The 16,758-nt window shown below is 46.2% G+C and overlaps 1 protein-coding gene and 1 non-coding gene across 5 annotated transcripts in view; one reads left to right on the top strand and one right to left on the bottom strand.

The window, feature by feature from the left end:
* The first annotated feature begins 176 nt into the window (after positions 1-176).
* On the top strand, positions 177-258 carry TRNAS-CGA (transfer RNA serine (anticodon CGA)). The gene has a single exon. It is a non-coding gene; the product is annotated as a tRNA-Ser (tRNA).
* A 12,135-nt stretch (positions 259-12,393) lies between these two features.
* The window catches only part of RNF41 (ring finger protein 41), a 25,746-nt gene continuing 21,381 nt past the window's right edge, over positions 12,394-16,758 (bottom strand). For all 4 annotated transcript variants that reach the window (XM_027767155.1, XM_027767152.1, XM_027767154.1 and 1 more), the window contains 2 exons: positions 16,653-16,756; positions 12,394-15,832 (listed from right to left, as the gene is read on the bottom strand). In XM_027767155.1, coding sequence (XP_027622956.1) covers positions 15,481-15,832; positions 16,653-16,756 — 456 coding nt within the window. In that variant the 3' untranslated portion in view covers positions 12,394-15,480. The remainder of the gene's footprint in view (positions 15,833-16,652; positions 16,757-16,758) is intronic.

Raw genomic sequence — 16,758 nt, forward strand, 5'->3', positions numbered from 1 at the left:
GCGCCCCCCGCCCAGCCGGTCTCCCGCCCCGCGCCGAGCGGCGCAGAGGTAAGGAGCGAGGGGTTGGGGGGCCCGCGGGCGTGTGTCGGGGCCGGGCCGCCCACAGCTGCCTCTCGGCTTCCCCGGTCGCAGTGCGAACCCCTTCTGTAAGCGCTCGGCGGAGCGCGGTTTGGGGAGTCACGGTGGCCGAGTGGTTAAGGCGTTGGACTCGAAATCCAATGGGGTTTCCCCGCACAGGTTCGAATCCTGTTCGTGACGGCTGTCTTTTTTTTTCCCCTTTCAAGGGAACCCCAGTTCTCATACGTGACTTTCTGCTTCGGAAAGGGAAGCGGAAAGGTCTGAGCCCTGGATTTGGGAGGGATTGGGGTGAAGTTCGGGAAGATTCATTATGCACGACTGTTGTGTTGGCTACTAGGACAGGAGGCGCTTGCTTACAGAGCTTTGGCACACGCTTCGTTCTTTTGCGGGGATGGCGGAGGATTTGGCTGAAGAGTGGTGGTTTGAAATGCGAGTGTCCGGTTGTGCAAGTCAAACGTGGAGTTTGCAGGAAAGAGGGCGCTTGTGAATTCTGACGGGAAGCCACAACTCAGGTCTGCTGCGCTGCAGACCCAGGGACCGGCACCTCTTCTTTGGACTCCTTGGCCCTGTACCTCAGGTATCAGAGGGGGGGCCAGCCTATTGAAACAGAACGACTGCAGAGCCACAGGGAGCCAGCACCGGGCGGGGGTAACTGTGGGTATTTACCTGGTGCTCAGTACCGGGCAGGTGCTGGTTAAAATCCTCTGTAAACTAGGAAATGAATATCGTCTGTCACCGCTAACCCTCCTGTCCTCACCTCACCCGGTTCTTCCTTCTAATTTCTGGCTGCTGGAAAGATCTAGCTATGCCACTGGTTGGGGGTGTTTTTTTGTCTTTCATTTCTTGCACAGCACCGTCTTTGTCTAAGAAGGATTTCAAAGGGGGTGGGGGAGGCTCAAGGACAATTCCTAAGGCTTTCTATGCATTTACACGTTGGAGTTTCCCACCTTCATACCACTGTTCAGGCTGTTCTTTCCAGCTTCACCCTCCCCACTGCCTCACACCCTTCACCATTCTCATTTTCCAAAATCCTCCTTCACATCTTTATGTCCCTTGTCTCTCTCCAAGAAGGATTTCAAAGGGGGTGGGGGAGGCTCAAGGACAATTCCTAAGGCTTTCTATGCATTTACACGTTGGAGTTTCCCACCTTCATACCACTGTTCAGGCTGTTCTTTCCAGCTTCACCCTCCCCACTGCCTCACACCCTTCACCATTCTCATTTTCCAAAATCCTCCTTCACATCTTTATGTCCCTTCTCTTTGATGAGGCACCCTCCCCCACCCCTTTTTTTAAAATTGACTTTTGGTATTGGGTGCGTGTGCTTGCTGGAGAGACAGAGATAGAGACAGAGGCAGAGAGCGAGAAATCACCCCCCCTCCCCTTGAGATCTTGGGCACACACACACAGACACCTGGCGTGAGGTTTAAGCCATTGGGATTTGAACCAGGGTCACCACGCGGGAGTCCATGGGAGTCCAGCAACGTAACTACTATGCCATCTGCTGGTCCCAAGGACCATTCTTTTTGATGGCCTTGATCACTCTGCTGGAACCTGTCAGTCTATCTCCACCGTTCCCTGAGCTGCTTGCAAGGCATCTTGACATGATCCCACAAAAATACACCCCAGTACTTTTTGTTCTACTTCCTAGAGCCTTAATTTGGAAAGCAGTGATGTTTGTGATAAGTTAATATATGTTAAAGCTGCACTAAAAGCCTCACTGCAGCCCCTGCCATGACTGCTCTTTGTGTTGCAGGATCTGACCCCTTTTCATCTCCCCTTCCATAATCCACTACATTCAACCAACCAATGTTCTTTTAGTTCCTGGTACAGTATTTGACCTTGTTTATCCTGTTCTCTACCTGAAACGTTTTTTGTGTTTTTTTTTTGTTTGTTTGTTTTTTGTTTTTTAAGAATTATTTTATTTTGGGGGCAGCAGGTGGTGTGGTGGTTAAAGGTGCTGGATTCCCATGTGGCCAACTGTGGTTTGAGTCCCAGACCTGGCAGCTTGCTTTCTCGCTTTCCCTTTCTATGTCTCTGTCTGGTCAAATTAAAAAAATAATGACAAATTAAATAAAATCTTTTTAAAAAGAATTATTATTATCTTTTTGTTTTTTAAATTTACTATAGGGCACATACTAGAGAGAGAGAGAAAATGAGAAAGCAAGTTGCCAAGTCCAGGTCTTAAGCTGCCGTCTGTTATATGGGAATCCAGCGCCTTAACCACCACAACACCTGCAGACCCCCTTGAAACCTCTTTTACCCTTAGCTTCTACTGAGTCTCCACTTAAATGTTGGTTCTCCTGGGAAGGCTTTCCTGACCACCTGTTGCCCACCATATCCTATGCCTTATTCTTACTATGCGGAATATTTCTTCCTCTGTAAAAAATATAAACTCTTTTGGGAGTGGTTGGCGTAATGGCTATGTCGCTGGACTCCATGTTGTCAACCGTGATTCGAGTCCCGGACCTGGTGGCTTAAACTCACGCTGGGTGTGTGTGCATGTGTGCCCAAGATCCCAAGAGGAGAACGGAAGAGATTGCAGCATGGCCATCCACCCTGGAGGGTGATTTCTCACTTTCTGTGTCTCTGTCTCTCTCTGTCTTTCTGGTGAGTGCACATGCCCTATAGCAAAAACCTCTCACAAAAAAGGAAAATATAAACTCTTTTTGAAAATTTTATTTTGCTATAGGGCATGTGCATTCACCAAAGAGACAGAAAGGGAGTAAGAGAGTGAGAAATGACACCCCCCGCCCCATGCCATGCAACAGTTCTAACACACCTGGTGTGATTTTCAAGGCGCTAGGTCCTGGACTCAAACCAGGCAGTTGTTTTCACTTCCACACCACCTGCTGTCTCATAAACTTGGCACATATAAACCACTCAGAGTTTCTAAAAACTTGTGTAAATGAGGGACCAGCAGTTAATGTAATGCCTATGTCGCTGGACTCCCACGTACTCGACCGCAGTTCAAGTTCTGGACCTGGTGGCTTAAACTCACGCCGGGTGCGTGTGCATGCGTGCCCAAGATCCCGAGGGGAGAACGGAGGAGAAGGGGTTGCGGGTTGCGGCGTGGCCATCTCCGCTGGGGGGTGATTTCTCGCTTTCTGTCTCTCTGTCTCTCTTTGTCTGTCTGGTGAGCGCATGTGCCCTATAGCAAAAACCTCTCAAAAAAAAAAACTTGTGTAAATGAATGTTTTCTATAGTACTCGCATGTGTATTTACTTATTGTCAGAGGATGTGTCCTCACTGGGGTGGGGTGGGGGAGAAAGAGAAAGAAAGAAAGAACCCCTACAATGGGACATAATCACACCACAATCCTTTTCCTCCATTTCTCAATCTTGTCAGGATTCAGGGCATGCTTGCACATGCTCGTATGTTTTTCAAGGTGCTGGGGCCAGGATTTGAACTGAAGTCAATGTGGAATCTGTCTCCATATGCACAGGGCTTAATTGCTGCACTACGAGTCACACGTATATATGTGTGTATATATACACACATCTCTATACAGATACACACACACACACACACACATATATATATATATATTTGCTTATAGGGCATGTTCACTGATCAGAGAAAGAGAGGGGACCAGCAGGTGGTATGGTAGTTAGGGCGCTGGACTCACACATGGCCAACCATGGTTCAAGTCCCAGTCATGGTGGCTTGTTTTCTCACTTTTATTTTCTCTCCCTTTCTCTCTCACTGTGCTTCTCTGGTGAGCACATATGCCCTGTAGCAAATTAAAACAAATAGTAAGTGGCCAGCAGGTGGCATAGTGGTTAAGATACTGGACTCCTACAGGACCCACTGTGGTTCAAGACCCAGACCCAGCAGCTTGAAACTCATGCTGGGCACATGTGCATGTGTGCCCAAAATCCCAAGAGGAAAAAGGGATTTCGGTGTGGCCATCCCCACTGTGGTGTGATTTCTTACTTTCTCTGTCTCTCTCTGCTTCTCCAGTGGGTGCTTGCACCCTATAACAAAGATCTCTTGGGACCAGCAGTTAGCATAATGGCTATGTCCCTGGACTCCCACGTAGTCGACCACGGTTCGAGTCCCAGCCCGGTGGCTTAAACTCACACAGGACGTGTGTGTGTGCGTGCCCAAGATCCCGAGGGGAGAATGGAGGAGAAGAGATTGCGGTGTGACCACCCCCCCTGGGGGGGTGATTTCTCGCTTTCTGTCTCTTTATCTCTCTCTGACTATCTGGTGAGCGCGTGCACCCTATAGCAAAAACCTCTCAAAAAAAAAAAAAAAAGATCTCTCTAAAAGAAAAAAAATTAAATAATTATTTAAAAAATAAATAAAAAGAGAGAGAGAGGAAGGGAATGAGAAAGCACCCTCCTAAGGGGAATAGCCATACCACAATCCCCTGGTGTGTTTATCAGATGGACAAGTCTGAGACTTCAACTGTGCGGTCAGCCACATGGGATCCAGCCACCATAACCACCATCTGCTTGCTCGCCCAAGCCTTATGTTTAATATTTGCTCATATTGGACTGTAGACTTGAATTAGGACTATATATTTTGTTTCTTTGTATCTCTTCTATGAAGCCTTATACAAAGATGCAATCAAATATGTACTGAATGAATAAATAGAATTGAATATGCTGGTACTCCACTTGCTGTCAACTCTCATTTTGCACATGACCTCAGATTTAAGTATCTGTAGAGACTAGACTGAAATTGACCAGCAGAGGGCAATTGACAACTATCTTGTGAAGAGAACGATCCATGGCTAACAAAATGGAGGAACCTGGACCGAGAGGGGAATGTGAAAGGTAGTTTTTGGTACCAGCAGACTTGAAGATCATCCCCTTCACTCTCAAATGCTTCCCAGGTAACTTTTTAATTCTTTTATTATTATTATTATTATTTTTGCTACAAGGGCACTTGTGCTCACTAGAAACAGGGGGAGAGGGAGAGGAAGGGAAAGTGAGAAATCATCCTCTGGGGGATGGCCACACCAAGTCCCCTCTGCTGTTTTTCTCTCAGGACTTTGGGCATGCCCAACGTTTTCCACGCTGCCAGTGTCAGAAACTAACTGCTTAGTCGGCCATGTGGGATCCAGAGCCTTTACCACCACATGACCTACTAGCCCCTTCTCTGGTAACTTTCAAGGGTGAAGAGGCCAAGGCTTCAAACCACCTTGCACAAGAGATATTTTCTTTTTGAGAGGTTTTTGCTATAGGGCGCGTGCGCTCCGCTCCGCCAGACAGACAGAGAGACAGAGAGATAGAAAGCGAGAAATCAGCTCCCAGAGGGGATGGCCATGCCGCAATCCCTTCTCCTCCATTCTCCTCTCGGGATCTTGGGCATGTACGCACACGCGCCCTGCGTGAGTTTAAGCCACCAGGTCCAGGACTCGAACCGCAGTCGACTACGTGGGAGTCCAGCGACATAGCCATTACGCTAACTGCTGGTCTCACACAAGAGATATTTTAAAATTTCTACCATGCCCACAGCCCACCCCAGATCCCCAATTCCATTTACCCCTCCTTTCTGCAGGTCTTATCCTTTTATCTTTGCATTTCGTAGTCTGCTTCCATTCATTCTTACATACTTATATTCCACCTACTGGCATTCCTTTTTTTTTAGAATTTTTAAATGTAATCTTATTTATATGTTTGTTTGTTTATTTATTTATTTTTGAGAGGTTTTTGTTATAGGGCACATGCACTCACCAGAAAGACAGAGACAGAGAGACAGAAAGCAAGAAATCACCCCCCAGGGGGGATGGCCATGCCATAATCCCTTCTCCACCATTCTCCTCTCTGGATCTTGGGCACGCACGCACACATGCCCGGCATGAGTTTGACTCGAACCGTGGTTGACTACATGGGAGCCCAGCAACATAGCCATTACGCCAACTGCTGGTCCCATTTATTTATTTATTTATAGAGGTTTTTTCTGTAGGCCGTGTGCACTCACCAGACAGACAGAGAGAGACAGAGAGACAGAAAGTGAGAAATCACCCCCCAGGGAGGATGGCCACACCACAATCACTTCTCCTCCATTCTCCTCTTGGGATCTTGGGCACACACGCACACGCGCCCAGCATGAGTTTTAAGCCACCGGGTCCGGGACGCGAACCGTGGTCGACTACATGGGAGTCCAGCGACATAGCCATTACACCAACTGCTGGTCCCCCCATTTATTTATTTTAATTTGACAAGAGAAGGGGAGAAAGAGAGAAAGAGAAAAGCAAGCCACCCTCCAAGACTTGAACCACGGTCGACCATGTGGGAGTCTAGTGCCCTTAACCACCATGCCACCTGGCAGCCCCAGCATTTTTAAAAATTATTTAATTTTATTTTTTTTATTATTTTTAGTTTTAACTTGCTATAAGGCACATGTGCTCATCAGAGAGAAACACAGGGTGTCGGGGAGGGTGAGAAAGCAAGCTGCCAGGTCCAGGACTCAAACCACAGTCAGCTATGTGAGAGTCTAGCAACCTAACAACCACGCCACCTGTTGGACCCCCCACTGGCATTCTTTAGTATCTGCTACTGTGTTTTGGCCTTGTTTGCATTCTTTGAAGTTACCTTGTCTACCTAGGCTTGCAATCTCACTCATAAATATCCTTCTCTAAAACCTTCAAGTTCTCCTTGTGTCACTAATATTTTAAAACATGAATGTTGCGAGGCCAGCAGGTGGCATGGTGGCTAAGGTGCTGGATTCCCACGTGGTTGACAGCTGTACAAGTCCCAGACCGGGCAGCTTGCTTTCTCACTTTTCCTCTTTCTCTCTCTGGTGAGCGCATGTGTCCTATAGCAAAATTTAAAAATATTAATAAAATTTTAAAGAATACTGAGGGAAACCTAACATGATGGACATATTTACCCCCTTTTAAGTTGTTGAATTGTTCCAAATTTTAAAAGGCTTGGATCTCTGGTTTACCCAGTAAGACAAACCAGTCTGAGGGGATCTGAGCTAAAAATGTCCTGTTCAGGGATGCTTTATTGCATAAAACATTTCTGGAATGCCTCCACATCTTTATGAGCCACATTTAAATGATTTGTTACTTCAAACTTACTTTTAAAAAGGTTTTTTCCCAGATTACTTCTAGAATTCCTCAAGCTCTTATTTTCAGACTTCTTCCTGTTGTTTGTGTCCATTCCTAAAATTTCTCAATCAACTCTGGGTAGATAACCCCCAAATCAACATCCTTGGCCCTAACTTCTTACTCTGGAGCTTCAGACCCATGTTTCCATTTCCTGGATAAACACACCTGTGTAGAAGCACTTCAAACCGTGTTCCTCAAATAAGTCTTCACCCCCAAAACCTGCTTATCTTCTCCCTACACAGGTTAAGACACCATGTTCTCATCCACATAGACAAGAAGCCTCAGTCTTTATCTGTGACTCCAATTTGGTTCTGTGCCCATTGTCTTCCGTACAGTGGTTTGGAGCTTAGGTCCTGGAATGGCTTTCTGGGTTCAAATTCTAGTTCTAATTATTAGCTATATGAATTCTGTCTTCTGCTTCAGCCTCCCCATATAAAAACTGGAGTTGGGGGACCAGCAGTTAGCGTAATGGCTATGTCACTGGACTCCCATGTAGTCGACCGTGGTTTGAATCCTGGACCTGGCAGCTTAAACTCACACCGGGCACGTGTGCGTGTGTGCCCAAGATCCCGAGAGGAGAATGGAGAAAAAGGGATTGCGGCGTGGCCCCCCGTTTGGGGGGGGATTTTTCTCTCTCTGTCTCTCTGGCGAGCGTATGCGCCCTATAGCAAAAACCTCTCCAAAAAAAAAAATTTTAAAAAGAAAGAAGAAAATGGTGTTGGTGGGGCCAGCAGGTTGTGTGCTGGTTGGAGTACTGGACTCCTACATGGCTGACTGTGGTTTGAGTCCCGGAACTAGCAGCTTGCTTTCTCACTTTCTTTCTCTGTCTCCCTGGTCAAACTAAAAAATATAAAGTTAAATAAAATAATTTTAAAAAAGAAAGAAAATGGAGTTGGTAGTAGTCCCTTTCTTTTTTAATGCCAGAAGGTGTGTGTGTGAGAAGCAGCATCTAGTGGGTCCTGGTCATGCGTAGTCATTCCTCCAGTTCACTACCCCATCAGGATATTGAGCACATGCGTGCACCCTCTGTTTTTCAGAATGCTGGGGCCAGGATTCAAGCTGTGATCAGCCATGTGGGATCTGGCTTCCTCTGGTCAGCCCTTTCTCACTGCACTATGGGGCTGGCCCAAAATAGTGCCTCTTTTTTTCATTTTTGCTATGTGGTGTGTGTGCTTACCAGAGACAGAGGGGATAAAGAATGCATCCAATGGAGGGGTGGCCACACCACAGTCCCATCTCTTTTATTCTTAGAATTTTGGACACAAAAGAACATATGCCCAGTGTGTTTTCCAAGCTGCCAGGGCCAGAACTCTAACCATGTAGATGATCACATCGCATCTGGTGCCTTAGCCTCCATATCACCTGTTGGGCCAATAGCACTTTATTAAGTTGGTGGGGCTAGGAGGTGGTAGAGTGGGAATGCAACTGGACCTGCATGGGAGAGGTCCTGGGTTCATGCCCTACCACATCCTTCCAGATAAGTAGATGGCCACTGTCTGTATTTAGTCCTATTTATTAGCAACATACTATTCTCCACTTTCCATTATTTGTTCAAGTATATGTCACAAACTAAGCTGCAAATTAATCATTTAACATCTAGTTTTTCACTTATATGTCTCAGTTGCCTGGCACCATGTCTACCACATGACAAGTATACGAAAACATTGCCTGAGTCAGGCACCAGACAATGGCACAGCAGTAATGCAGGCAGACCCACGTAGGAAGCAAACCTAGGACCACACTGTGCATGCTATGCACACGTGCCTGTGGTTCAAACTGGCTGAGGCTGGAGGTGGGTCATGGTGCGAAGACCCTGTTGGGGCTCCCTATCTCTCATGGAAGAAATAAATAAACTTTAAAAAAAAAAATGGTGGAGGCCAGCAGGTGGCATGGCGGTTAAGGTGCTGGATACTCCCATGTGGCTGACCACAAGTCCTGGACCTGGTGGCTTGCTTTCTCACTTTCCCTCTCTCTCTTTGTATCTCTCTCTGGTCAAATTAAAATAAATGAATAATAATAAGTTTTTAAAAAGTGGGGCCAGCAGATGGTGTGGTGGTTAGGGTGCTGGACTCCCACATGACTGGCTACAGTTCAAGTCCCAGACCTGGTGGCTTCCTTTTTCACTTTCCCTCTTTATCTCTCGCTGTCTTTCTCTGGTCAAATTTTAAAATGGTAATAATAAAATTAAAGAAAAAAAGTTGGCTGAGTGAATCTAACCAGTTACTAAACCTGTCAGTTTTCCTTCCCAAATGTCTCTTGTCCTTTCTTTCCATTCAAGTCCTTATTCTTTCTGCAGGACTTACTGCAAAGCATAGTAAAAATGCTGACATTAATTTCTTGCTCTTTCCATTGCTACCAGAATCATGAATTGGAAGTAATTTTTTAAAAATTTATTTATTCCACAAATAATAGACAGACACAGCATCCCTGACAGGGTCTTGATGCTGTGATCCACCCCTACTTCCAGCCAACCCAGATCACGGGCACATGCACCCCTGGCTGCACTGGGAGAGGACCCTGGTCACGAACTGGGAATCTTCCCTTGTGGATCTGCCACACAGAGCATTGAGTTCTACTGCCGTACCCTAAGTTGGAACTCTTTCTTCCCAAAAACTTACCTATAAAAAGTCCAAATCCCTAGGAACCAGCAGTTGGCATAATGGCTCTGTTGCTGGACTCCCATGTAGTTGACTGGGGCTCAAGTCCCAGACCTGGTAGCTTAAACTCATGCCAGGTGTGCCCAAGATCCCGAGAGGAGAATGGAGGAGAAGGGATTGCAGCATGGCTATCTCCCCCACCCCGGGGGGTGATTTCTCACTTTCTGTCTTTATCTTTCTGGCAAGCGCATGTGCCCTATAGCAAAATACTTCTCAAAAATAAAAGTCCAAATTCCTGGGACCAGCAGGCAGCACGGTGGTTAAGGCGCTGGACACTCCCACATGGCTGACCACGGTTCAAGTCCTGGACCTGGTGGCTTGCTTTCTCACTTTCCTCTCTCTCTCTCTCTGTGTCTCTCTCTGATCAAACTATAATGAAGGAATAAATAAATAAACAAATCTTTTGTAAAAATAAAAAAGTAAAAGTCCAAATTCCTTACCAAGCATTCAAGGCTTCCCATAATGGGCCCCAAATTATTTCTATGCTCTTCCATTACTTCCTTCAATAAACTATATTCTATTACATTCGTCTCTTCAACATATCCTGTACTTTTACTCTTTTTTGTGTTGTTTAGAGAGATTTTTTGCTATAGAGTGTGTGTGCTCACTGGAGAGACAGAGATAGAGAGACAGAAAGCGAGAAATCACCTGCTGGGGGATGGATACACTGCAATCCCTTCTCCTCCATTCCCCCTCAGGGTTTTCTGCACGCATGCACACATGCCCGGTGTGAATTTTAAATTGCTGGGTCTGGGACTTAAACTGGGGTCAACTACGTGGGAGTCCAGTGACGTAACTATTCCGCCATCTGTTGATCTCACTTTTACTTGTTTTTAATTCATGCTTAAAACAGATTGCAAAGTGGTGGGCCTTAGCTGTTTTTGGTTGTTGTTGTTTGTTTTTTCCAGTTTGTTATAGGGCGTGTGCACTCACCAGAGATAGACAGAAACTGAGAGATCACTCCACTAGGGAGGGATGGCCATGCCATAGTCCTTCTTCTTCCATTCTACTCTTGGGATTTTGGGCACACTGAAACACATGCCCTGTGCGATTCTCAAGCAGCTGGGTCCCAGATTCAAACCACAAAGTAGGACTTGGGGGATCCAGCCACCCGAACTTACACACTCCTTGCTGGCCCCACACAAGTTTTAAAAACCATTAGCCACCTTTTTTGAAAGTTGTGAGACTTAGAGTAAGTATTAGGATGTCTGCGTTTCTGGGAAGATCCTAAGACCTGGCATTACTGGGTTTCTGCTTTTGTATAGCAGCTAACAACAGCTGCTCTACCAGATATCCCCTTTTCTCAGGGTATTTGTTACCTACCCAGCTTTTAAAACTGTTCAATGAAGAGATCAGGCTAATGGTGGGAGATAGCTCATCATGCTACAAAATACAGAGAACATGGGGCCGACAGGCGGCGCGGTGGTTGGGGGCACTAGACTCCCACATGGCTGACTGCAGTTTGAGTCCTGGCAACTTGCTTTCTCACTTTACCTCTCTCTCTCTCTGGTCAAATCAGAATGGATAAATAAATATAAATAAAATAGTTGTTTAAAAAGAAAAATACAGAGAACATCTCGGGCTGGCCAATAGCATGGTGGTTGAGGAGCTGGATCCCAATGGCCAAGTTCCGGACCTGGAGGCTTGAAAAACACACCCTGCACATGTCTATGTGGAGCCAAATCCCTACTGGAGAAATGGAGAAGAGACTGTGGTGGGACCACCCCAATGGGGAGGATGTTTTCCCACCTCCCTTCTTCCTCTCTGCCTCTCTTCAGCAAGTACACACACACTAGCAAATTTAAAAAATTAACATCTCTCCTCTTAGGACTTTTATCCCCAGAACTGTTTAACCTGAATCTCTTGAGACGCTATGTCTAATTTTGTTTAGTAAAATAGGGGCCAAAGGAACAAATTAAACAAACTGGGAAGAAGCAATCAGTTAAGTCCAAAAGATTACTTTCCAGGAAAACCAGTCCAATCTCTTCAATAAATTAGTGTTACACAAAAAAGGTTGTTTTGGAACCAGCAGTTGGCATAATGGCTATCTCACTGGACTCCCATGTAGTCAACTGCGGTTTGAGTCCCGGACCCAGTGGCTTACACTCACGCCAGGCACGTGTGCATGTGTGCCCAAGATCCCAAGAGGAGAATGAAGGAGAAGGGATTGTGGCGTGGCCATTCCCCCTGGGGGGTGATTTCTCACTTTGTCTCTCTCTTTCTGGCAAGTGCACACACCCTATAGCAAAAACGTCTCAAAAAAAAAAAAAAAAGTTTGTTGTAAGAGTCCAGATAGAGAGTAAAAGAGTTAAGAGAGATGATCTAATACATGGTCCTAGATTGGATCCAGGGTTAGACAAAAATGAGCTGTAAAAGTTCTTAGGACAGTTGGAGAAATATAAATAATATAGATTTGTATCATTATTATGAATATATTGTTAAATTTTAAGCACTTGTTACATTGGCAATGTCTTCTCAAATTAATATACTGAAATAATAATAAAAAAATTCCTCTCTACTCTGTCTTCCTCTTAATTCTCCTGACTGTAGAGTTGATGAAACTTTTTTAATAAAGGATGAAATATTTCAGGCTTTGTAGCAACTGCTAAGCTCTGTTGTACTGCAGAGGCAGCCAAACTAAACATGTAAACAAATGGGCACAGCTGTGTTCCAATGTATTACATAAGTAGGCAGCAGATTGTGAACTAGTTCGCTGACCTCTGGTCTAGAACAAGTGACGCTTCTGAAAAGCCTTTCTTGACCCATCAGAATCAGCAGCTTCAGCTCACACATTGCTAGTAAGTTGGCTTAGCGCACTTATTACGCCACACTCGTCATCTCCATCATGGAGGAAGTTCTTTAAGGGTAGATGCCGTTTTCCTGCTTGAACCACCCCACACTCAGTACTGAGTATCTTGACGGATAGACAGTGACTGTTTCCCAAACTATCCTAAAAGGAAGATATGGCACATTTATGACATTCAAAAGAATTAGCAGCAGCCTCTGAATGTAATCTGGAGGGAGTTTCGGGAGGGGGCACTGCTAGTTCCCACTCAGTTACACATGTTGTTTCTTGTGCTGTATGTTATGATGTGTTCATCACTATTAGATTTATGCTGGGTGCATGAAAAGTGCTCAAACATACAGTTCAAGGTGGAGGGAACATTTCCTTTTTCTCATGACAGAAAGGTGACAGCAAATGCTTACAAAGTCTTTATCAAGGTTTGACAACCAACCATAGCAGGGAGTTGTTTTCAGGTTTCTTTTCTAACATTTGTGTTCTTGGTTGGAAGACTTTGGCTGGTTGGGGGCATGGGAAGGGAGGATTCTTGCTTGCAATGGAATTCCAGATCCAAAGCAAATGTGATTGTGGGACAAGGGGGAAAGGTGCATGCATATCTTTTGTAGAAAGTATCCCCCAAACCCAGGAGCATTTAGGGAAGACATGGAGTTGAGGGCATAGGCAGACCCTAGAAAAATAATAGAAGTCAGATCACTGGATAGAGAGCTTTGGCAGCTACAGACAGGAAAGGAGACAGGAAGGAAGGATGTAGGACGGTAGAGAGCCAAGCAGTTGTCAAGCGCACGCCACTCTCAGACAGACAGCCCCTAAAACAGGTTAATTCTGAAACAAGGGTAGGTTAGAAAGCAAGAAAAAGTAAGGGAAGTGAACAATGAGAGAACATATAGGAGAAACCTTCACAATATGGGGAGTGATGCTGAATTAAGAATTTAGAGAGTTGAGTAAAAGGTTTATTAGTGCAGTCAACACCATGGAACAGCACATACAACACAACCAGCAACCCGCAGAGACACTAGTGCAAAGGGTAGGGAAGCCTTCATTGACTTCTGGCTCCACCTGGGGTGAGGACAGGAGTATGGGCCTTGGTAAGGCAGGCAGGGGCAAAAGGGAGGGGAAGAAATGTAGTAACCAGACTAAGTATAGCAGCGTTTTCAAATTCCTGAGCACAATGTCCTGGAACTGGAACATGACTATTCCCTACTTTGCCTCACGCTGTATCCCTCCACCCCAATCCCAGTGGAGCTGTGACCCAACTACCCAGACCTAAAATAAGTTGGCCTGGGATAAAACTTCAAAAAGAAGCCATTCTATAGTGGGGAGGAGCTTTTCAATCTCTCTCCAACCCTACCGCCACCTGCATATTAAAATCATCAGCTTCACACTCTCTCCCCTTTCTTTACTCTGCCAGTCACCCTAGAGATCAAGGAATGCCCCCAGGTAGCCTGAAATAAAACTGAGGTCCTTAGGGGAGTGGGTGAAGCAGAGCACAGCCTGGACTTAGAGACACAGCGGTACAATTTCTATCCCATTTGCCCAGTGAAGTTTAGAATAACAGCCTGCTTGCCAAGGATAGCTCCAAGGAAACTTGGAAGGGGTAAATTGCCTTCAAAATGAACACCCTTAAATCCAGAGCTTTATGATGACACCCTGGAAGGGCTGGGAGCAAACTTCTCCAGAGGGTGCAGGCATCAACGCTGGACTGTCACATCCGTCACGGAATAGAGAAAGCTCCTCAGTCTGAGGGCTGGGTAAGTTCAGCCAAGGACTCCCTCGGCTCTTCCTATATTAAAGCCAAAGGTTGTGCTGAAAGGAAAAATACAAAACAGACCCCCTTTCCCTGTCCCACCCTATCCAGAATCCCCACAATAGGAACAGCAAAAGAAGTTTTAAGTTTTTTTTTTTTTTTTCTTTTTTCCTTTCTTAAAAAAAAAAAAAAAAAGACGTAAATAAATTAAATTGCCAACAATGTGGCTGGGCCAGAAAGTAGGGCAGCCGAAACAGGCCATTCCAAAAAAAATGTAGGGAATGGGTGGTGGGGTTTGTAAAATATAAACAATGGCCAAAGGAAATTATCAAAATAACTACAATCGCAGGACAAGACAGGGGTCTATGGAAGCATTACGGCCTATGCCACAGGAGGCAGCAAAAGCCAGAGCTGCTGCTTGCTGAGCATATCAACCCCAACAGACTAACCCCTACCCCCAGCCCTGCCATCCCTAATTATGGAAAAATGTAGGAAAGAAGAACTCATCTGAAAATTTCCGGCATCCCAACCTGCACACCTGTAGGCCCAGCAGGAACCTACATCTTTAAGGTGGGCAGAACAGGGATATTGCTTGGCACAGAGGTCCATCTTACCCTAAGGGCCATCGATGACGGCCAATTACTGGCCTCACTATTAAGTTCTAGGGTTTTAGTTCCATCCTTACTATTTCTTCAGGGTGTCTGCTCCCCAGAGCTGCCCTCTAAATGCAGCTGAGAGTCAACAAGCCTGTCTGTTCTGATTCCCCAGTTTTTGAAGAGGGGGACAATTAGATTCCTCAACTCTACCCAGACCCTCTAGGGAAAATCAATTTCTTTGTGCTTTCTGAAACTCTCTGGAACCAGGGACCCTAAGAAAATAAGAGGCGGGGGCTTTCCCCTCCAGGTTGAGAATTCGTAGGCATTTTCGGGGAAGAAAATGGCAGAAGGAGGGACTCTGGTTTCCCATCTAACAGGCTGAGCAAAGTGCCCCAGGGCCCGTCAGTGCCAGAAGGGCAGGGAGATGTGGCTCAAGTGTAAGCCGCAGTGATGAGGACGGTGGGGAGGACTCAGGGTCCAGCTGCTGGAGTGATGGGCTTTCTGATTTCCATCTCTTCCAGATAGCCCGTGGAGTTCTATATCTCTTCCACGCCGTGCGCAAATATCATGACAAGCCCCGGCTCCTGCACCATGTCATCTCCCATGTGCTGGTTCTCACAGGCCATCACGACAACTGCCTGCTTGCCAGGGATGCGCTTGGCCACGTAGTTCTCATAGTAGCGCCGGTTCATCTGTCTGGTCTCTAACGTGGCCAGGCCCTGGGGCCAGCTACGCTCGTGGGCATTTTCGATCAGCTCGTTGACAATAGAGGCAGGACAGCCACTTTCCACCAGGGAGCGCTTGATGACAGCCTGGAGCACAGCATCTGGGGTCGAGATCATCCCTCCCCAACGGGTCACTCGTGCTGGCTGCAGGGAGTTCACCCACCTGTATGGAGGGGTTTGGATGTGGTCATTCTGGCTCATCCCTTTCTCTGCATTGGCTCTTTCTCCTAAGAGAAATGACCACCCACTCTATACTCAGCTTAACCCTATTCTCTTTCCTTCCATCACTGGCTCAGAAACCCCAATTCTTTGCCTAGTTAGGCTCAGTTCCGGCTTTCCCTAGTTAGGCCCAGTTCAGTCACCACATGTGACCAGATTAAATTCCATGAGTTTACATTCTGTCCCTGTTATTTTTCTCTGAAATTTTAATACTTGGCACGTATAGCACCTGGCATTAAGCGTTTGGCAAATGTTTCCTGGATGAAGCAATTATTCTCTCAAGCCATATACTCAGCACTACTGCCCTCCACAGACTGAGTCACACTTACAGTCTAGTCTGTGCAGTTTCTAGGTCTCCAGAACAGAGAGGAGTCTTAGGCTTCGCTTATGATTGCTGGGTTTTAAGATGACTTCCCTGGACTTGCACTTTGTCTCCTCATCTCTGGGCTGTAAGCTACCTGAAGATTGGGATGGTACCTTCCTTTTTTTTTTTTTTGGCCCTCCTGGCACTGTACAGCCTTTAGTACAGGGCTTTGCACATGATGGGTACTCACCTAATTCTGGATAAACTGCATCTTTGGGAGGCTTTCCCTTTCATTCACCCAAATGTCTGGAGCTAAGGGTTATCCTTGTCACTGCCCTTGTCCTTCATCCCCACATCTGAGAAGTGGGGATCCCAGCCCAGCTCTCTCACTGCCCTCCTCTGCCACTCCCCATTCTTCCTCCTTTCAGGCCTTGGTGCCAGGATGTGGAGTGACACTCACTCTAGGATCTCGTTGTATTCGATCGTCTCCTCCAGGTTCTGAAGGTTGGGGTTGACACTGCGGATGGCACGCATGTATGCCTTTAGCAGTTGGATGTCTCCATTCT

Source organism: Tupaia chinensis, unplaced genomic scaffold (assembly GCF_000334495.1).
Source record: "Tupaia chinensis unplaced genomic scaffold, TupChi_1.0 Scaffold143970_1, whole genome shotgun sequence".
NCBI lineage: Eukaryota > Metazoa > Chordata > Mammalia > Scandentia > Tupaiidae > Tupaia > Tupaia belangeri.